The 22,038-nt window shown below is 43.4% G+C and overlaps 1 protein-coding gene across 1 annotated transcript in view; it reads left to right on the top strand.

The window, feature by feature from the left end:
* Positions 1-22,038, top strand: part of ETV6 (ETS variant transcription factor 6) — a 144,708-nt gene that overhangs the window by 33,775 nt on the left and 88,895 nt on the right. Inside the window, exon 2 of the mRNA XM_086466029.1 lies at positions 15,767-15,896. Coding sequence (XP_086322155.1) covers positions 15,767-15,896 — 130 coding nt within the window. The remainder of the gene's footprint in view (positions 1-15,766; positions 15,897-22,038) is intronic.

Below are 22,038 nucleotides of genomic sequence, written 5' to 3'. Positions count from 1 at the left end.
TTTTTGTGGGGCTCATGGGGTCAGGAGGGCTGGCTGTTCTCAGTTAAAGCCCTTATTTTAAGGGCTCCCAAACAGCTGCCTTTCTAATGTAACTGGAACCTGGTGAATGATTTTTTTTTTTTTTTGATTGCAGGTGTGTAACAGTCATGCCCATTCACTTGTTGTGCAGAGCTTGTAAATCCTTTGTAAATTGTTTGTAAATTGCTTTGGGATCCTTCTGGCCGATGGGCAGATCCTGTATAAGCACATCACCCAGCCCTGAAAAGCCCAAGCCTTCGTGAGCAAAACCAGTTGCCAAAGAAGCAGGTGTGTCTGTTCAAAGTGGCCCATGAGGAGCAGCTGTAAGCTCGAACTTTGCCCACTTATTTGCTCAAGGTTTTATCTCATCCTTTGTTATACAGCCCAGTGAAAATGAGTATTTACTGTGTCAGTTAAACTGGGGCCATCTGAGTGGCAGGGTCCGTGTGTGCTAGGTGGCCTCACGGGTGAGAGAGCGGAGCAATACGCAAGTGTCGGAGGGGAAGGCCGTGCTTTCTGTGCCATCAGAGGAGATAGGGACACCTGAGTAAACAGTGGGCACCCGGGGCTGTGTGGGTAGGCCGACTGGTTTGGTACACTCGATTGATTTTTTTTTTTTTTTTTTTTAAATTGTTTTTCTCTCCCCCCACTCCCTGCCCCCTTTTTCTTATGCTCATAGCATTTTTGTCCTGTGGGGAAATTCTGACATTAGAGCAAGACAAGAGCGCTCTGAACAGAGAGCTAATCTTGCACGTTAGTTTTCAGTTTGCTTCAGGATTTTGAATGTCGATAGCAAACAATATTGAAACAGAAATTTCTTCTGAATCGAAGATCAAATGTTCCACTTGGAAGGTGTAGCAGCACAGTGTGCTGCTGTGCTTGAGATAAGTTGTTCTGAAAAAAACCCAACAAACCTCAACAGTAAAAAAACAAAACCAAAACCAAACCTATGTAGTAATTGAAAGGGCTGGTTTTGGTGCAATGTTTTAATTTTTAGCAAGATTGAATGTATCGAGGGAAATGTTTACTATAAAATTTGCTACCTCTTCTAGTCTTCGGATCCCTGGCAGCGGAGTTACAGCCAGGCAGTTGCAATTGATGAATTATTTCTTGTCTAGTGTGTTGTAGGAGGATAAAGCAGTGTAATTTTCTAGGATTAGGAACTGTTTGGTGTTGGAGGTAAGGCATCCGTACCCAGATAGAGTAGCCCAGCCTTGTTTGGGAATTAGGCACGTGTGCATAGGGGAAGTGGCATGACTTAATATACAGGGAGCCAGGTGGATGCTCAGAAGACTTGCTCTCTGTCTCTGACTGTGCCTACCTTGAGCAGTTCGTTTGACTGCTCTCTACCTCAGTTTCTCATTTTGTCTGCTGCATAACTTACCTATTTAGATGTTAAACAATTTGAAAAGGGACTGCCTCTCACTATTCAAAACAACTGCTGTACTTCTACACAGCCTTAGTAATAAACATAAACAACCATGGTCTTTGGATATTCAAAATAAATTTAGGAAGATTCTGGTTAATTTTTGATTTTTTTTTTTCACTGTATTACCAAGGGTTGATCTTTGGACCTATATAACCAAACTTTTTCCTTATTTGCTTTCTGTTATTCTGCCTTTCGAAGGACTTTGTGGAAAAGAAAGCAGCATAAAAATCACACAACCGGTTTGGCAGGTCCTGTATAAACAGGAGAAATGCCAGGAAAAGTCTCATGTCTTTGTTGCCAGCTTTAAAAAAAAAAAAAAAAAAAATTCCAGTTAATTTTCCCCTAACGAAAAATCTCCTCTGTCGCTATGTGTGAGCAGGACTGTGGGGAAGGGCATGTGGTGGAAGGGGCTGAGGGTGCTTGCTAGATGGAACATGTGTGTCCTCAAATGCTGGGAATGTTCCTATTCTTGGGCAATTGTCCCAGTCACCTTCTTGGCTGTAGGAACAGAGGAGCAGGAGAAGTGTTTTGTCATGTTTCTTGTAAGCAGGTTTGGTTGTTTTTTTTTTCCTTCCCCATCTCCTCTGACAGTCTCACAGCTCAGCTCGAGTGTTAAACACACCCTGCTTGATTAGACGGGTGTGATTGATGCCCCCCTGTTTTGCTTTGCCTGTGCCAGCAGAAAGCTGTGCTGGTTTTTAAGGCCGTTTTGCCGTGAGTTGGGTCGGGTAAGGAGATCTGCCTATTGTGCCATTGCATAACCATGGGAAGGGTTGGAGTGCCTCTGTCCTGATTCTTGTGGCACAGGAGGGACGTGTTTCTGGAACGGATTGCAGGCCATCCCTGCTACCACTTGTAAGACGCAAGATTTCAGTCAATGCTTTGGCAAGGAGGAGCATTAGAAGTCAGAAGTGCTCATGGAGAGGATGTTTCAAATCAATGCTAAAATGCAAAGTGAAACAATGCCTTCTCAGAGCTTCTGCGTGATGTCCATGTCACAGAATCATAGAATGGTAGTGGTTGGAAGGGACCTCTGGAGTTCATCTAGTGTCCTTTTACTTCTGTCTTGTAGTTTATCCTTCTGTTTCCAGAGCAGCAACATAACCCTAGAAACACGTCCATGTGGGTAGAGGGTCAAAATGGGATTTAGGCAACTTGCTGCTTCTCTTCCTAATTGTAAAATACGATTCAAAAAGATCCTTCCTCTGGTGCTTCTCTGTCTTGACTATTTTGGCGTTGAGCTCTTGTCCTCTGCTCGGTGTTTCTGTGGTGCCTTGGACAATGGCCCTGTGGTTCAGTTTGCCTCTGAGTGCTATCGCTGTATAAATGCCAAGTCCTAATGGTTGAGTTCAGATACCGATAGAGTTCTTAGGAAAGTATATTATTTTCTAAAGTGTCAAAAGTAGGCTTTTGCTCAGCCCTTGTACTCCTGATGGGCTAACCACCTAATCTGCATAAGTTCTGGTCCCTCCACTTGTAAAGGTGAGTGTAACAATGCTTCTCTTTGTTGCAGGAAAGTGGTAAAGGTGTTATAGGGCATATTTAAATCGTGTAGTAATAAGGACCGTGTACAAGCCTTCAGACTGACAAAATGGACCCAGGACTAGCACTTTACTCTTTTTCTTAGAGATAGCTGCAATTTATTCCATTCTTGCTGGCACGGTTCCCAAGCTTGTCACTTATGTAGTGAGGCAATATTTGCAGCTCATAAGCAGTCTTTTGGTAAGGGTGGAGTGGCTCTCTTGACAGAGTCCATTCAGTTGTGAACCAGCAATGCTTAGCTGTGAAAACAAGCCAAAGATAACCAGAGTGAAACTTCAGCACTTCTCTTCTGCCAGAAGCAATATCATAACCAATGCTTCAGGATTATGAGCTAAAACAAAATAATAATTTGAGGAAGAATGAAAAGAGATGCAGAGGTTGAAAGGAACAATTAAAACAATTGGAGAACTTAACGAACAGGAATAGCTATGGCAGGAGAGCAGCTAAACTGAGATTTTTGTGCTTAGCCATCCCAGGGCTTGACAGATCTGTGGATTCAGCATTATCCCATTGCCCTATTGGCACAACCAAGGCAGTGAGGGCTGCGGTAATGCCACAACTTGTTTTGGAGAGTCAGTAGGAGGTCTAGGGACAGACTCCTGTCCTTCTCGCCATTTCTGTTCAAACCTCTTCCGCAGAGCTTGTTTTCTCCTGTGCTTTGCGGTGCAGCATTTGCCTCCCAGCCCTGTACAGCAGCACTATGCAGGGGGTAATCCACTCTTTGTTCCCCTTATGAGTGCTGGGAGTGCCGCTGGAATTTCCAGAGTGAAGGAGTAAGGGCTGTGTGGGATGTACCCTGTCACATGGACAGGTCGTACCTGGAAGGCATCTCTTGTTTTCGGAGCAGTTGGGAAAGGATTGCTAATAGCTCTCCTTACACAACAGAATATTCACCCGCTTAGTTCATTACTTATTAGCTCCAGGCAGGGACATTGCAGATTTGTAATGGTAATGGCCAAATCATTAGAGTGTGCAGCATTAATGGAGGAGAAAGCATTTAATAAAGAGCCATCACTCGACCCTGTCGTTGTCCCTGGAATACAGACCATGCTGTTGAATTCAGGCTCTGCTTTCTGTCACCTACCCCTTCTCAAAACGATGTCTTGCTTGGGACCTTCAGCTTCTTTTCAACCACATGTGAAAGCTCATCTTTTCTTCTTTTCAATCGGATATGTTGTACCATGCCCAGCTGTTTCTGTACAAACATATTTAAGAAGTCTCCTTAAAGTGCCAGTCCTGGTGGTTTTGTGCTGGAAGGACCATGTTTTAGAGGAAATAAAAGATTTTGCTGTGCCTGAAGCTATCCCCCAGGTGATTTTTTTTTTTTTTTTTTTTTTCTGAGTAATATCCTGTGTCTGATACATTGATTAGCAAAAAGTTCAGTTTCTTCTAGTTTGTGTTCTCGTACACATTGACTGCTGACTTGGAGGGACCTTCCAAAAGCTGCTAAATAGCTTGTTAAATTGTAAAAAATAACCTGATTCTTGTACAGGTTGAGCTGCCTGCAGGTTTTATTTCTTTTGATGTAACTTAGCTTCCTTCAGTGGTCTCCCACTGCATCTTAATGTTTTAATCACAGCTTCTCATTAGCTCATCCTTCTGCAATATGTCTTCCAGATTATCTTCCCTTTCCTCTGTTTTTATTTCCTTTTGGCAGTTGAGCCGTATCTGTCATATCTCTCTCTGTCTCTGTAGTTCCTTTATTCCTTCCGTATAAGCTAGACCTTGTGACTCTTGTAAAACTTGTCTATCTTACATATATAGGTCTCCGTGTGTGTATATATGATGCAGAATGAAGAGCCTGCAGATGTCCAGGATGCAGTATTCTAAGTGAAATCCTACCAGCTGTTTTTTATATACTGTCCTTTGTTAGCTAGAGTTTCCTTTTTAGTCACACTGATCTCATGTTGTTCACGTTAAAGTAAGTGGCTGGAGTAAGTGAAAGACAGTGGGAGAGGAAGATTGTAATTTGATGTTTCTTCCATATCAAGTTTCTGTACAGCAGACAAGGTCAGTGCAAGTATGATCCTTTTTAGGAACTCCCTCTGCATTTAATGTGCTGGGAGTCAAATAATCCTTCTGATATTTTATAGTGGCAAACATCCATTGCTGCTTGTTTCTGGACTGGCTTATTAAGACAGTCTTTGAGAATGGGTATTTTACTTGGCTGTCTTTCTCTCTTCATGGATTCTGTTCATTTTTCCTGAGCACACAAGTGGATCTGCCCATTTTTTCAGCGACAGCCCTTATTATAGCTATCCTCTTCCTGGGCTGGCCTAGATTCCTTCTGGAAAGTTGCCTTTACCTACTTAGAGGTGTTATTTTACAAGGGGATATAGCACACTCCCTGCCATGCTGTGTATGCTGGGTTACTTTTGCACCACTTGAACCTTTAGGAACAGCAACTGTAAAGTGTAGGGTTAGACCTTGTCATGGCACCCCCAAGTTTCTCTGTGTATTTTGGTATGTCCTTTTTCATGGAAAGTCTGCCAGAAGTCTGAAACGTGATCAAATGCTGTCATGAGAATGTGGTGTTGCTGGGTATGCCAATAGTGTTTTGTTTCGCTGGCGAGGAAAGTTGTAAACCTGTCAGCCTTGCAGGGTTAAACTGTTGCTTCGCAGGATAAGTAGGTACACCAGTTCTCTGGTCTGAAAAGGTCTTCCAGTGCCAGAATCCAAGCTTGTGATCAGCGTTGTCTTCTCAGTGCCTCCAGCAGTGGATAACTTTTCTTTGTAGAGGAGAGACGTTCTCATGCTTATCAGGGTAGGCACCTACGTGATCACACATAAACAACTTTTTTTACAGTTTGTTATAGTAGCTGACTTTGGGTGTGCCTATATTTTCAAGTGGTAACAGATATAAGATAATTATGGCATATCATGATGCAATTTGTTACCAAACAGGCATATATACACAGTGTTCATCCTCAGGTTCAAACTGATTTCATGTAGATTAGGAGAGAGAGTAAACTTAAGTGACTGAACTGGAGAGGCTAAAGACTGATGCCCATATGTGGACTTTACTTCCACTAATATAAATCAGGACCAGAATCATTGTTTTAAAAAAAAAAAAGTGACTGGAGAATGTTGCAGGTATAGATGGGAGCAGAGTCCATCCATGCAATGGGACTGAGAAGGGTCGCTTCTCATATTTTTAAATTCTATTTTTAAAACGTGTATTTCAGAGTGTTGTAGTTCCTCCGGAATTTTGTTTTCATCAGTGATGGAGGATTAAAACAAGCTATGACTTTAATGTGAATTACTCTCCCATGATTTTTCCACTACTTAACTGGTGGGCATCTAGATAATCCACAGCAGCGAATGAGTTGACCTCATCCATGTGACAGTTCTGACCTGTGGTTCACGCTATGGAAATATTTGGTATCCCCTGTTGTGAAGGATCCTGTTCACAGTAATTGTAGCTTTAGTAAAAATGTTCAGAAAGCAACACTCATCCCTTGTAGAAAGACCCGAAATTGTGCTTGCCCTGGAAATGTGTTTGAATACGTAGTAGCATTGCAGCTTGCCAGTACGGTGACAGCTCCGTAATGCATCCGAGTGAGAACACTTGTGCTGCCATGCCAGTCCTGAGACGCTGCAGAGTAGCTCCAGGATTCTCCCTTCCCGTAACACGTGAAAGGGCAGCTCCCTGTACACCATGTTTCCCCTTAGTTTCCCCAGTTTCATGGCCTCCAGGAATTTTGCACTGAAATGGGTGCGTGACTCCAATCATAGGTGTTCAGGGTGTGAATTCCCACGCGTACAGGCAGGGTTGTACAACCACCATATGTTACAGAGATGAGGCTCCCGAGCATTTGCTGTTTTAGAAAAGAGAACGCAGAAAAGATGTAGTGAAATATCTCTGATGCGCAGATATCTAAGCCCGGAAAGTCTTTCTCTGTTGCCTTCCCTGCTGCTTACTCACTAGCCACAGTACTTCAAAGTCTCATGTATTTTTTTTCCCAGATGTACAATAAACTCTCTCTTGAGCATTCTGTGGTGCTTTGCGTTAAGTGAGTGTGCTAAACAAAATAATGATGTAGGTGAGAAAGGGGTTGTCCTGTGGATCGGAGCAGTGGCCCACCTTTCTCTGTGCCCTGCTTTAACAGAGGTCAGTAGCAATTTTTTCAGAGGAATGTTGCAGTGACAACCCCATAACGCAAATTTTGGACCCACATGTGGAAAGGAGCCGGGGGCAGATAGTTTCTTAACATCAGGCAGTCGAATCTGTGGTTGACTTCTGCCTTGAAGTAGTAGGTCTGGTGGCCCAAGTCCCAGCTTTACTGCTTCTTCTTGGAGCCTTGCTCCAGAAGGGTGGGTGGAAGGGTCTTCCACTTAAAATAGACAAGGCTTTACTCCCATTTTGGAGTGAGATGATCCCACTTTCAAATTCTGAACCAGAATCTACATCCCATATGTATTTTGTGCTGCCTAGCTGGGATATCTGTGGATAACATTCTTTATTATTCATATAAATGACTAATCCTTTAATGAATCTTACTAAGCTTTTTGCCTTAGTATTATTGTAGTTTTACCTGATACTACCTCCCCGCAGCCTCTTTCTACTCTCTATTCCGCCATATTAGCAGTGACCTCAGTGAAGAAATACTTTTTGAGCATGTGGTTCAGCTAGTTTTTTGCTTCATTTATATTTGCTAATTTGAGATATTTTGCAGTGCTTAGACAGTAATGCAGCCGTATCATGGCATTTTCAACAACAACATTGACCTCCACAAGCTGCCTTTTCACAACACTTGAATGCGTCAATATTGCTGTCTGTACGATTTTAATTTAATTAGAACAGTGGCTGTAATCATTTTGTGAGAAGCATGAACTTCCCCACTGTCTCTTTTTCCCTTCCTTTTCGTGATGAACTGTTGCACCTCTGCGTTTGTTTTTTATTTGCTTGAGTAAGGGTTGGGACATGAGAGGGTAGCCATCTCCTGCCCCTGTGCCGGGAGGTTCGTCAGAGGCAGGCTAAAGGGAGGAGGCACGGAGGAACTGAACTTCACAAAATCACTAAGGTCACCGAGACAATCTCTGCTCTCTGTGCGCAGGAAATGAGATGTTAATCTTTTCCCAGTGCTGCTTTGCATAAGGTCCATTCCAGAGAGCTGTGTTTGTTTTAATTTCTCTAATTACTGATAGTGTGCTGATTATGCTGCTATAGATTTGACGTGAATTGCTATATTAATGGGATCAAAAATGAGGAGAAGTCTGCCATGGAAATTAAGAAGATGACAGCAACTGGGGGAAGGGAGGGAGGGAAGTAGAGAGCTTAATTCATACCCTTGTACTGCAGAGCTCTACTTTGCTATTTCTGGAGCCTGATCCTTTGTCCCTGGCACAAGTTGCAGTATGCAAGCTATAACATTGACCAAAATCCCAAAATGTTTTAATTGTGTATCCAGTGCCATACAGTCTCTTAGGGGCTCTGATTTCCCCACTGCTCCCTATATTAGACCCTGTAACTCATCTCATAGTAGTCTCTTGGACTTTCATATGCAGCTATAGCATTGCATACAAAACACTGGTGAACACTGTCTTCCTTCCCTTTCCTCTCCCCCCCACTTGCTTCCCTAATGATTAACTTAGTTGAATCTCCTGCTGTTGTCTGCTGTGCTACTCTGTGATGGGTTTGCTGGCATTGCCCTAAGGGCCCAGATGTGCAGGGCCTTCTGAATCTTTCCTGCAAGCACCATACTCCCCCACAACAACCCTCTTCTCTTAAGTCCTTTTTTTTTCCCCTCTACCATACCCATCTACTCCTAGGAGGATCCACAGCAGCAAAAGCAGACCCTCCCAGGCTCCCCCCAGCTCCTGGTCCCTTGGCTTGGCTTTCTACTTTCCTTGCCTTAGTGTGCTTGCTGAAAGAGAGAGCAGCCCTGCTCCCATGTCCTTGGAGAGCTGAATATCCTCTGTGATTTGGGGTATATGGTGTTGTGTCCAGAACACCAGCTTTCATAGTCCTAAGGGCTACAACCACGTGTTTCAAACCTGAATTTACACAACTCAAGGGCATGTTACTCAGAGGTTTTTAAGCCTAGGGCTTCCCTAGGAATCTAAGATGGCACGAGGGCATCTACACACCGGCTAGTGCTGCGTTCTCTGAGTGCACATCCCACAGGCGGGAGTTGAAGCAGCATGGTGGGATGACACCCAGGGAGGCGGAATCTTCCCTCAAAGCAGCATACTGCTACCTCTGTCCTGTGAGTAAGCAAGGACGGCCTGTGAGGACAGAACAGGTAACTTTCTCCTCTTTTACTTCTAACTATTGGCTTCCCAATAGTTACCACAGCACAAATTGCTGTATCCCCACCTTGCAGTAACGCCTGCTTCTCTGGGGAGCGGGGGGAGTTTGAGCTCTTTGGAGAAGCAAAGATAAACAGCAAATTCAGCAAGACAGGCGCAGAGTGACACACGTACACCAGCAGCCTGGGGGGCAAATGTGTGTCAGCTTTCACTCTCAGTTAATTTCACCCTGTGTAGTATCATTACATGCGCTATAGGAGTAAGTTTTTATGCCGTGGTAAGTTTCAGCTGCCTTTTCTATCCAGCACAGGGTATTTGCAGACCACGTTGGCTGTTTTGATTTCCTGAAAACTGCTGCATAGGTAGTGCATTTCTTTCCTTTATCAATTAAAGGAATGTCATTTTAGTATACCACCTATCCATCTACTGAAGTACTCATGTCATTGCAACAACGTGAGGACTCGCTTGGCATGCTTTCTTACATATTTTATTTTCATTTCTGCAAAAACATGTATGTTCTTGTACCTGGCATCTGAGTGAAGTTAATAATGGGACAGAAAGACTTACCAGACTGCAAGCTGGAGAACATTCACAATGAAGGCTGCTGCTTTGGAGTTTAGAAGGGTGCAACTTTAGCAAAAGCGTGAAGCTATTTTTACTTGCAACTCACTCATCCTCAACTGTTAGACTTTTAAAAAAAAGATGGCTACAAATTTAATTTTTCAATTTTGAATTTTTTTAATTATTGTAATTTTAGCAATTTGAATTATTTGTGTTCCTGACAGAATCTTCTAACTGTTCATGTAGATTTTGTCCATAAAGCATCTACCCCAGTTCTTCAAACTGAAATCAGTGTGTAGTTTGATGATTTTCGGAGTCTAGTCAGCTGTTCTGCACACTCCTACTAGATAGTCGTGATCAATATAGCTTTTGAGTTACCTTCCGTTTTTCAGACAGGATGGTTTGATCTAAGGCTTTCTCAGCACCTGGATGTTTAGTGTATTTTGTACTTTTCTAGTACAAAGAGAACAAAACCACAGCTTGTCTTGATTCTTAACCATGTATTTCAATCTGCCTTTGTTACACTGGGCAGGTGAAAGCATGACCCACTCTTAGCAGACCTGTCTGGTTGTCTAGGTGGCACTGTTGGAGCACCAGCCACTACAGTAAACCCCAAGGAGGGTCTCCATAAACGTTGACTTAATGCACCTCTTCAATTATTGTAGTCAAGGTGAAATTTCATGGTGAAACTTTCCTGACTTGCTGTGACCTGAAGAAGCCTTTCAAAAACAATGACAATAAGCAATATGCCAACTGTTTTATCCACCTCATTGTGCCTACTGGCAAAATATTAGACAGCTGCTATTTTGAAGTTGCTTGTAGATGGCAGTTGTTTGGTGCTGAGCGTTTGGTCACTTGTGGGTTTAAATGTTTATAAAGTCCCCTGGCAGGCAGTGAATCTGGAATGTAGTAATGCCAAGCTCTTTCCTAGCACTCATCACAAATCATCTCAAAGGACCACACCAAATGTGTATTGATTTAGTCTCTTTTACCAGTAGACTAAACTGCAGCACGACTTTTTGCTGAAGTGCGTGCAAGGTTCATGGCTGGTTCTGCTACCAGCACTACCTATCCTGCCTCCCAAGCTGTTGCTTGAACAGCCCTACCATTGAACCATCTATTCTTGGTCTTAATGCAAAGGGAAACATTAAACTGACTGGTTAGTAAACTCTTTCAGAAAAACTCCTAGTAGGAGATATCTGGTTGCGTAACTTTAGAAGCATGAGATACCAGCCATGTTTTTGTTTGATGGATCCCATAGAGAGAAGCACTAGCCAGTTTGAGAGCTGTGAACATTAAAGCAAATCTGTTCTCAGTGGTGTGAGCACAACAGGTACTTCCTGCAAGTGTGACTCTAAAAAGCCTCAAAAAGCCTGGAGGAGCTAATGTCACCTTCTGCATTCATGCGTCTGTGTAGGCTGGGAGTTGCGTGTGGCTGAAGCACAGAGCTACGGTAGGTTGCAGAACTGGACTGATGTTTGCGGTTCTGCTTGCAGCCATGTTACTGACTCACGCTGCAAACAGGGTTGAAGCTCATTTTATTACAAGCCCAGTGCCTTGACCCCCGCCTGGGCCATCACCATTCCACACCTTTTGGAAATCTGGCTAGGACAGTTACAAGGGCTACTCTTTCAGGCTGCACTTGTTAAATGTGTTGCCCTTGAGAGGCACATGCTGTCCTTTTTCAAGCCAGCTTAACTCTGAAATTACTTAGCTCATTTGAGCTTTGCTCTTTCTGTAACTCAGGTTGTCCGCGTGTCTAATAAAAAGAAAAAGACTTACCCTATATCTGTAAATTGCTTTGATACTTGTGTTAAAGGTGCTGGAAAAAAATCAGGATTAGTAAGATAGGACATTTCAAAGGCACTAATAAGAGTCGGAGAGCTAACTCCCCTTTGTACCTTGTAAAGTGTGTTCTGCAAATTTTACCAATTCACACATTACTGTGGACATCCAGGGTGTGTGGAAAAAGTAACTGTGCATTTCTACAGCAAAAACTTGTTCTGTTCTTATGAATGCTAGGAAACAATGAATCAAATGTATTTATTTATAACTGTAAATATCAATGAAACTGTCTTGCTATAAATCAGGTTATTGTATGCCTTTAGGAGGTTGATCAGTGTGGAGAGAAAGGCAGCAGTTACTGGAAGCATAATATCTTCATTTGATACAGCACCTCCTGGGTGTTAAGAGAAGTACACACGGTTCTGGATTTGATTTCATCTTGTGCTTGCACTTTCCTCTTGCTGGTGGCCGGTGAGAAGGCCTTTGAAGCTACTTAGCACTTGTCTTTGCAGTTAATTTGGATTGGAAGGGACCTCTAAAAGTCCCCTAGTCCAACCTCCCTGCAGTGAGCAGGGACATCTTTAGGTAGCTCAGGTTGCTCAAAGCCCTGTCCAACCTGACCTTGAATGTTTCCAGTCATGGGGCTTCTACCACCTCTCTGGGCAACCTGTTCCAGTGTCTCACCACTGTCATGGTAAAAAATTTCTTCCTTATATCTAGTCTGAATCTGCCCTTTTTTAGTTTAAAACTATTACTCCTTGTCCTGTTGCAACAGGGCCTGCTGAAAAGATTGTCCCCAACTTTCTTATAGGCTCCCTGTAAACTGGAAGGCCACAATAAGGTCTCCCCAGAGCCTTCTCCAGGTTGAATAACCCCAATTCTCTCAGCCTGTCCTCATAGGGGAGGTACTCCAGCCCTCTGATCGTCTCTGTGGCCCTCCTCTGGACCCACTCGAGCATGTCTGTGTCCTTCTTGTGCTGAGGACTTCAGAGCTGAACATGGTACTGCAGGTGAGGTCTTACCAGAGTGGAGTAGAGGGGTAGAATCACCTCCCTCGACCTGCTGGCCATGCTTCTTTTCATGCAGCCCAGGATACGGTTTTTCTGCACTACGACTGCATGTTGCTGGCTCATGTCCATCTTTTTGTCCACCAGTACCCTAAGACATCATCTGCACGGCTGCTCTCAATCCCTTCATCCCCTACCCTGGATTGATACCAGGGATTGCCCTGACCGAGGTGCAGGACCTTGCACTTGGCCTTGTTGAACCTCATGAGGTTCACGTGGGCCCACTTTTCAAGCTTGTCCAGGTCCCTCTGGATGGTATCCCGTCCATTGGGTGTGTCAGCTGCACCACTCAGCTTGGTGTCAGCTGCGAACTTGCTGAGGGTGCACTCAATCCCACCATCTATGTCATTGATGAAGATATTAGAGAGCACCGGACCCAGTACAGACCCCTGAGGGACACTCATCACCAGTCTCCATCTGGACATCAAGCTGTTGATCACTATCTTCTGGATGCGACCATCCAATCAGTTCCTCACCCACCAAACAGTCCATCCATCAAATCCATATCTCTCCAACTTAGAGAGAAGAATGTTGTGTGGGACCATCAAAGGCCTTACAGAAGTCCAGACAGATGACATCCGTAGCTCTTCCCTTGTCCACTGATGTAGTCACTCCATCATAGAAGGCCGTTAGGTTGGCCAGGCAGGACTTGCCGTTAGTGAAGCCATGCTGACTGTCTCGAATCACCTCCCTGTCCTCCATGTACCTTAGCCCAGCTTCTACAAGGATCTGTTCCATGATCTTCCCAGGCATACAGGTAAAGCTGACAGGTCAATAGGTCCCAGGGTTCTACTTTCTGTCCTTTTTAAAAAGGTAGCATGAAATGGGACCTGAGCTTAGACTGCATCCTGCGTTCTTTGGGAGGGGGGAAGAGGACTTCAGGTCTCCCATCTATCCTCTAGTGCCTGTTTGCAGAGGCAAGCATCTGCGTGGCTACATTTCAGAAGTGTTCCTCTTTTTAAAAATATCTCATTCAATAAAACAAAATGAGCAGCTGCAGTGTGGTTCGATTATCTGAGCTGTGGATCGCAGCAGGAAATGCTAGGAAGTGGCTGTTCTGGTTGCGAATCGCTGGTGTATGCACCAGTGGTGAGAAGGTGCAAATGGGCAGCGAGACTGCAGAATGGGCACAGAGAGCTGCACCTTGCGGGAACATGAAGCGTAGAGTCAGCCATTTTGAGTCAGGAAAGGAGTTGCATAAGTTGAAAGCAAAATAATGTTTTGTAGCTCCACAGGTGCGTCTTTCACCACGACTCAATGAACATCCCTGTTTGCTAACTAAGAAAAACTAAATTTGTATGAGCTCATGAATTGCTATTGCCTGGGCAGTGATGAGTAGAAAGAAGCTGAATGGACACAGTAAGATGTTAAAGGGCTTTGTGGGAAACCTGGAACATAAGATTGAACAATTTCTGATTAAAAAGCACTGAGAGCCATGGAGGCTGTCCTTGCAGGAAGAATACAGTGATGGTGGAGTGAAGCAGGCCTGTCTTCCCACTCTGTCTAAACCTGGAATAGTTAGAATGGTTTATTTTCCACGTGCTGTCAGTCTTCTCTGCCATGACTGTCAGCAGTGGTGGCTATAGTATAGTAGTGGGACTCCAGAAACTACTTCTGTGGTGAAACTTCTGGTTCTGTGTGAGCTCCCGAGCAGCAAGCTGATAGCAGCACCTTGTGCCAGAATAAACGGGGCTTGCTTTGAAGTGGTGGCTGAGACATGCAAGACTGTCTGGGTGCTCTATGTCTCATTTCTTTTTGGACATGTCACCTAGTCTGCCTGAAGAGTTTTCTGCTTTGGTACATCTAATAGTTATTTACTCATGTTGTACAAACCTCTCTTGCCCTTTGGCGGTGAGGGTGCTAATGTTACGTTCTGCAGGTCCCTCTATCAGCCTCAGTGTAGTTCCCTGCTGCACAGGCACGATAATGTTGTGGTTCATAATGGAAGTAATTAACTTCTCTTGCTTCAGCACCAAATTTCTCTTTTCCATTTGCCAGAGATCGGGGTCAGGGTGGGGAGCTGCACACATACCCTCCTGCAAATGCTCAGAAATGAAGGTAGCTCCTTTTGCTTCTGTATGTATGTGATGTAAATCCAGACTGTTTGCACTGCCATCATTAAACGTCAGCAGCATGGTTTTGGGGAATAACACACATTGCCTTCCAGGAAGCATATGATAATGATTTTTTTTATGCTCCTGTAAAATTGTGGCTATGTTTATTTACAAAGGGTATAATTTGTGCTGTAATTGGAGTACAGGCTTAGAATATGAAAGAATTTTCCCATCAGATCAGATGAAATTTCAATCTTAAATTTCTTGGCAGACGTTTTCAGAAATAAAAACCTAACAGTGACAATTATGAAACTAATGCAACATTCACAAATTATCCTTCAACTCTATTTGACCGTACTTGCATAGCTGCTTTCTGTATGCTGGCTTACTTATTTGGTTGCAAGTTAAACTACTTCAAAGAAAATGCTAGTAACTAGTTTAGGCAAGAAAAAAAAAGTACTACGTTACTTGATGGTAAATAGAGTAGATTTTAGTGATAGAGTATGGTTATCTACAGCAAGGACAAAACTAATTGCTTAATGTCTTTAAAATGCTATGAAGGAGTAAAGTGTTAAATACTCAATAAACATGCTCAGATCATGACTGATTTGTTGGCATAAGATTAGGTGGTTTGGGCACTTTCTGTAACGGTACTCATGGACGTGTCATGGAGTTGCTGTCAGATTTTCACTGACATAAACCCCTCAGTCTTCCCGCTTGTGTGTCACTTCCCTTTCCTCCCTCCGCAAATTTTTGAGGAGACCCTTCGAAACTTCATGGACCTTTTGAAAATTAAACCCATTGCCCTAAAAGCTGTTTGGCCCCTGGCTGCAGCACCGGGCAACACGTTGCCTGCGCAACGCTCGCCTGCAAGCGTGCCGTGCTCCATGGCTCGCTTGGCAGCCGGGTGCATCGCTAGTGCTGCTCGCCCCCACCACACGCGTGCACTTCCTTCCTTCCACCCACTTCCCCCTCCCCTGCCTTGGTTTCACACCTCTGTTCCAAAGTTCACGTTGTCCTCTTTCTCTTCCCCCCCCACCCCCCTTTCTTTTTAACAGCAGGAAAGAATTTCGTACACACCTCCGGTGAGCCCGGTACCAAATTACACTTCCTCGTCACCACTACATGTCCCAGTGCCTCGAGCGATCAGGATGGAGGAAGACACGATCAGACTGCCGGCACACCTGCGTGAGTGTCAGCACGGAGGCTTCTTACTTTCTTGGGTTCAGGAGGGTGTGGGGCGGGGTGAGGAGGTGTTTCTATTTTTATGGAAGAGAGCGGGGAAGCCCACTAGCTTTAGACTTTTTTTTTTTTTTTTTTATTTGAAGCTCTAGCTGGTTTGTTTTTTCTAAATGTTCTTTTTAACCAAAGGAAATTACTCTTAAATACAGTACATTAGATCCCCCTGCCCTTCCCATCCTCTTCACCCCCTGTCAAGGATTTGGCTTATTTCCCATGACAGGCACAAATATGGAGGTTTTATTTTGAAAGGAAGTGCTGTTTCCTTCCACGGTATAGGAATTGCTCAGCGATGTGCTGCGACACAAGGTCAGAGTTTCACTAACTGTGGCAAGTGGAATGCATCTGTGCTGTGGGTATTTTTCAGGTTGTTATAGGTCTCAATATTAAATACTCCTGGTGCCCAGGCCCTCTACCTGCAGAGTGTGTGTGCTGACAGAGGGAGTGGGAAAGGAGGAAGAATGAGCTTAGCTGTACGCAAAAGGATGCTGCAAAGGAGGAAGGGCATATCACTGACATTGGAACAAAAACTGGAGCTTGGGGTGAGGTGAGAGCCAGGCGCTTCCTTGCTGAGATGATTTAATGTTTGAGGAACAGGAAAGGCCAAGGGCTGTTGGCCAGCGAGAAGTGAATTGGTGAGATAGGATGGGGACAAGGAAGAGTGGAATTTTCCTTTTTGGAGGGGAAGCAGTTCTGATGTGAATTGAGAGGTTTTAAGTAAACTTTTGTCAGGTGTTACATTCCTGGGGTACTTGAGCGAGCAACAGCGCCAGGAGCAAACGTAACTTTGCGTGTTGTCATCTGACAAATGGGTTTGGGATTTTGGGGGGGAAGTCAATGTTTATCACAAGACATTCTCATTCCTGTCCTCAGCTGTCTTCCAGGCGCACTCCTTTTCTGGATGCAAACTGTGCTCCCAGTGCTTCTGTAATCCTGTGCTTACTCCCTTGCTGGCTATGAGTTGCTCTGCCCCAAGGGCACTCGTTGCCCGTGTGGCGTTCTGCATGGTCCTGGTTTTGCCTGCTTCTGCCTCTCACTCTGCCTCTTACTCTCTTCTGCCTGTGCTGCAATGTAGCCTGCGTTGTAGCTTTTCTGTGCTTTCTGATGGGAATGGGAGCTGATGCTGCAGCATTTCTGACCGTGTCTGGTCACTGCCCGAGTATCCATGAGCTCCCAGACCCTGCTTGCCCATGTGTGGCTGCTGGCCTGTTTCCCCAGCCTGGGGAGGACTTGCTGCCACGATTACAGGGCATTTCTGTGCTTTGGACACAAAAAAACAACACAGAAGGAGTTCTTCTCCAGCAGTTCTTATCCCCACTGGTGCTTTTAATCTGAGATATCTTTTTTTTCCCCTCATTGCGTTATTTGGTACTATTTACTTCTGCTGTGGGAGCCACTGCCTGTCCTCTCCACAGCTAGGACCAAGGCTGGCTTTCTGATTCCTTACTGTCTTCTCCACTGGGTCTGGCAGATGCGCAAGGCAGGAAGGCAGAGACCCTTGATACTGAAAGGCATGGGGCACTGTGTTTACTACCTGCTTCCTTCTTGTCAGCTAGCCAGCTTGCTAGGTGATGTGAATCTTATAAGGCTTCCTCTCAGTGAAAGCTTTTTATCCAGTATTTTTAGGTGTGATCCAAACTTTCACCTTAATTTTTGTTTTGGTTTTCCTTTTCGTTAGATTGGCACATTTTTAAACTTGCAAAGAAGCTTCTTCCCCGTTAGTATTTCCACACCAGTCTGACTTGTTGTAGTTTAAAAACACGGGAGATTAATCATTAAATATCTGTGGAATAGTCTTTCACAAAGTTAGCGTCTCAGTTTATAAACAACATGGAGCATGTTTACATAGCCTTACTAGTTGTAGTCCTTGGCAGTATAGTATTTTGTAGCCCAGTATGCAGCCAATATTGACCCAAACACTGTTGGAATCACTGCTTAAAGTATATAGATTCATAGCTAGGCCAAAGGGACCGTTATGAATTCCTAAAATGATCTCTGGTATAACTTAGGTTGTGTATCTAAAACTTCACCCACTAACTCCTGTGTTTAAGTCCTGTAACTGTTTGAGCTACAGCATGTTATGCAGAAAGAGTTCTGCTCTTCATGTAAAGACTTCAGTGATGGGGAGGGTATAAGGTCTGTAGATGTTCTTTCAATGCTTAATTATCCTCCTTATTTGCCTTTTTTTTTAAGTGCCCTATTTATAGTTTGAATTAGTCAAGCTTCAGTTTCCAACTATTAGATCTCATTATCTCCTTTCCTGCTAAATATTGTCAAAAGACTACTCCTGATATAGGTGCTTTTAGATAAAGTCACTTCTTAACCTTTTCTTGGCTAAACTGGATAGGAAGAGAGGTGCTTAAGGCTGTCGATCTTCCTGTAAAGCTTCCAGATTTCAAATTCTGTTTCTGTCATCTCTGTGAACTGTTTCCCACTTCAGACATCTTTCTTAAAGTGAGGACAACAGAATTGAAGATTATATTCCAGGAGTAGTCTTCCCAATACCACATATAGGAATAACTAAGTACCTTTTGGGTTTTGGGTCATGAGGTTTAAGAAGTGCTAACATGGGATTTTGCAGTTCCTGTATGGACCCCTCTTGGGTTGTTTTTTTTGGGGGGGGGTTGTTTGTTTTGTTTGGGTTTTTTTGGTTGGCTGGTTTTTGGGTTTTTTTGGTCTTTTTTTTGTTGTTTTTGCTTTTGAGAGATATGTCTGAGAGACAGCTTTGGTCCTAAATCCAGAATGCCTTAGAAGTCAGGTGAAGCAGCTGATTTCTAGTTCAGGCTGTGGTACCGTGTGTGAAGACTGGGTTTAGATCCACAAAGTCTAAAGTTTTCCTAGGTCTGAGATTTTGTTTGGTTCCAGCCTTATTGTTGCTTTTTGTTGATTAGGTGAAGCATAACAACTTATTTCAACCTTCACTCATTTCAGTGCAACAGGGAGGTATGGTAAGTTTCTCCAGTCATACACAGAGCTGATAGCTTGTCAGGCCTCCACTCATTCTCTGTTTCCACGACATTCTGATGTCATTTACTGAGATAAAGGCAGAGTTCAGTCCTAACCTGTACCTCTTCATTTCTGCCAGCTTGCAAGTTCAAGAGCTGTGCTACAGGTGCAGCCGAAAACAGCAGTTGGCCCAAGCGAAGGCAGAACTAGAGACAAACGTTTCAGGTGGACCATGAAGTGCACTCTGTGGATTCAGACAGTGTTTTATGCCTTCCTATGAGAAATTTAAGTGTTTCTAATGTTTAAGAGCACTCTGAAGGCACTAACAGCCAATAGTAGCAGGACAATTAGTAGGGCAATTTCCTTTGGTGCAATAAATTATTTCTCACTGTTTGGTGAGCAAATGGGTCTCAGCTATGCTGAGCTGATTTGATCCAGAGACTGGAAAAGGGAGAATTGCAAAGTTTAGAAGGGTGGAATGCAGAACCCTCTTTGCTACAAGCATACAGAGGAGGACTCCTTTTTGGTCAACACAGCTAGAAATATAAAGAAACCGCTTTTTGGTGGGGTGATGTGGAGGCACTTTTCCCTTCTCACATAGCCTTTCTTATTTTAATTAGCTGCTTTCTTCCCAAACTTCCTTATTACTGTAGAATAGAAATACAATGTATTCAGTCTTAACTTTAAAGCTCTGGGAGAATAATAATAATTTTCTGGTAACACACACCTTTCTCAGATGCTGTACTACTTTGTAAGGGACTTTTGACCCATACTTTTAAACATACTTGTTTGCCTGTCATCCATTTCTTACCTAGTGACTGAGCTAGGGCATTGTAAGCAAACTATCAGCGGGGAGCTGGAGAATATGCTTTCCTCTATTTTAGGTATGTAGTCAGAAATTATAGTGATCTCCAGTTTGCTCTTTGTCCCTGGTGTGTACGCTGTGGTAGCTTTGCAGCATATCTGATCTTCACTGGACTGCACTCATGTCAGACAGAAGGAGTGTTTGGAAATGAAGATGTTAACTGAGGATTCAAGAGAAGCAAGTTCAGCTGTCACATGAGGCTCTGCCCTTGGTGCCTTCTGTGACCTTGGACATCTTGTTTTAGTTTCCCCACTGTAAAATGAAAAAAAAATGAGTGCAAAGACTCCTGAAAGTTTTGAAAATTAGTACAGTGACTGCCCAGCTATTGTGTTAATGAAGAATGCTGAGATAGGTGGAAGTCCTCTGAAACTATTTGCATACCCCTTATCTCTGAGAAAACATACTCCATGTTACCACGGAGAGAAAGTTAATTTTTTTTTTTTTTTAATTAAAACCAATCCTTTTGTCTGTCTGGTACAATGCCATTAGTTACTCATTTTGTGCTATGGCCAATACCTTGTGGTAAAAAGTTCTTGGAACTGGATAGAGGATACAGCATTTAAGAGATGGATATGAGAACCCTTCCTCTGTGTCTATTAATATGCTCTGAATCAGAGAGAAAATAGCTTTTTCCTTTTTTGTAATATGCAAGATGAAAATAAGGTGGTTTGCCTTCTACAACAGCAACTGTAAACATGTGCTAAAGGCTTCACGGTTCTCTTTGTCTCCTTCAACATAAAACTTCTTCAACAAGAGACACAGAAATAGCAGCGCTGAAGAAGGACTTGTTGCGTGCTCTGATCCTGTGCAGCAGCATTCCCCATTGCACGTTTCTGTTGATTTGTACGGTCTGATTTTTATCTCTGAAGGGCATCTTCCCTTGGGAACATGTGTGTGTTTGTTTAGGGAGATGGACCTCATAGGCAAAGATTTCACAGAGTTTTCTATTGATACAAGCATGAAGAAGAGTTCGTTTCTTCCTCTGAACTATTTCCTCTTCTTTAGTGTTGGCATCCTTCATAGGCCTGCAGCCCATTGTCATAGCAAAGCACACTGCACGTACTTTTCTATACTGTTCCGTACACATGAAGCAGTTATTCTTGGCGGCAGCTAATTTTTCTTGCTGTTGATTTTTTTGAACCCCCGGCAGCCTGCACTGATGTTCAGAGTAAAATGACACACTTTAGATGTCAGGGTACATGCATCACCTCATAGGGGAGAACTTTTACATTGGAACTGCAGCGTTGTTGTTGTTGTCTTGACTGCACTCAATTTTGGGGGTTCGTGGTGGTGAGGAAAGCTAAAGACTTATTTGTAAAATCATTTGAGTACTTTTTGTTTCAAATGTAGGCTTGGATTCTGGTCTTTTGTTTTCCAGTGTGCAGTATGTTCCAGACTACAGCTGATCATGATGAACTTCAGAGTATCCAGACCTGGTCACATATAGCTAGTGAGATCACATTTTTTATTTCAGTATCTCTGTGTCCCTTGTAATTACTGTCTGTTCTGCTGTCATTAAGGAGGACAGAAGGGAATTTTGTTTAGTTTTCTGCAATGATTATATTAAAGCCTTTAAGTTTTTAGTGAGTGTTTCATAGGAATCTTTTTGCCTATTTGTTTTGATATTTGATACTCCGATTCGGTGGCGACCAATCTGGTGGCTCTGCATAGGTTTGACATCTTTGTGACCTTAGCTGTACCACATTCTGCCAAAAAACCCTCTGTGTAACCCCCAAGTGTGGACATGAGTAGTAGGGCAGGCCAGGCAGCTGGGCTCTCAGTTGGGCAGGTTCTTTAGACTAAGGCGTTTATCAGAACTGAAAGTAGTTTATTATGAGTTTCTTTCTCCTCATCACACGTTGTTGCTTATATGCATCATTTGTGTTTTAAGGGCATCAGTTTTCTTTTTTTTTTTTTTTTTAAAAGGAATGCAGGAAACAATTAAGAGAAGGAGGAGGAAACAACAACACTGTCAGGGTTGCCAAGGATCCATTTTTTTCTGTGTAGTGTCTATTAATTATGCTGCTCCTTTTATTAATCCTTTGGCACCTGTTAATTATTCTACAATTTTGGCTAGCAGCTGGAAAGCCACTTTGAAGCATTAAGCATATTGTCATTCAGTTACTAGAATATTCAGTGCATTGAACTGAAAGTATGTAGTGAGACAGGGAAAAAAAGCCCTTCACCCTAAGCCACATTTAGAGCAGCAAGCAATAAAAATATTTGCTTTGGAAAGATCTTTGTGGAAGAAAACTGACTGACGCACATACAGGGAAAATA

Source organism: Leptosomus discolor, chromosome 1, assembly GCF_034619465.1.
Source record: "Leptosomus discolor isolate bLepDis1 chromosome 1, bLepDis1.hap2, whole genome shotgun sequence".
Classification (NCBI taxonomy): domain Eukaryota; kingdom Metazoa; phylum Chordata; class Aves; order Leptosomiformes; family Leptosomidae; genus Leptosomus; species Leptosomus discolor.
The sequence above is the reverse complement of the archived record's forward strand: the minus strand, read 5'-3'. Positions and strand labels throughout refer to the sequence as shown.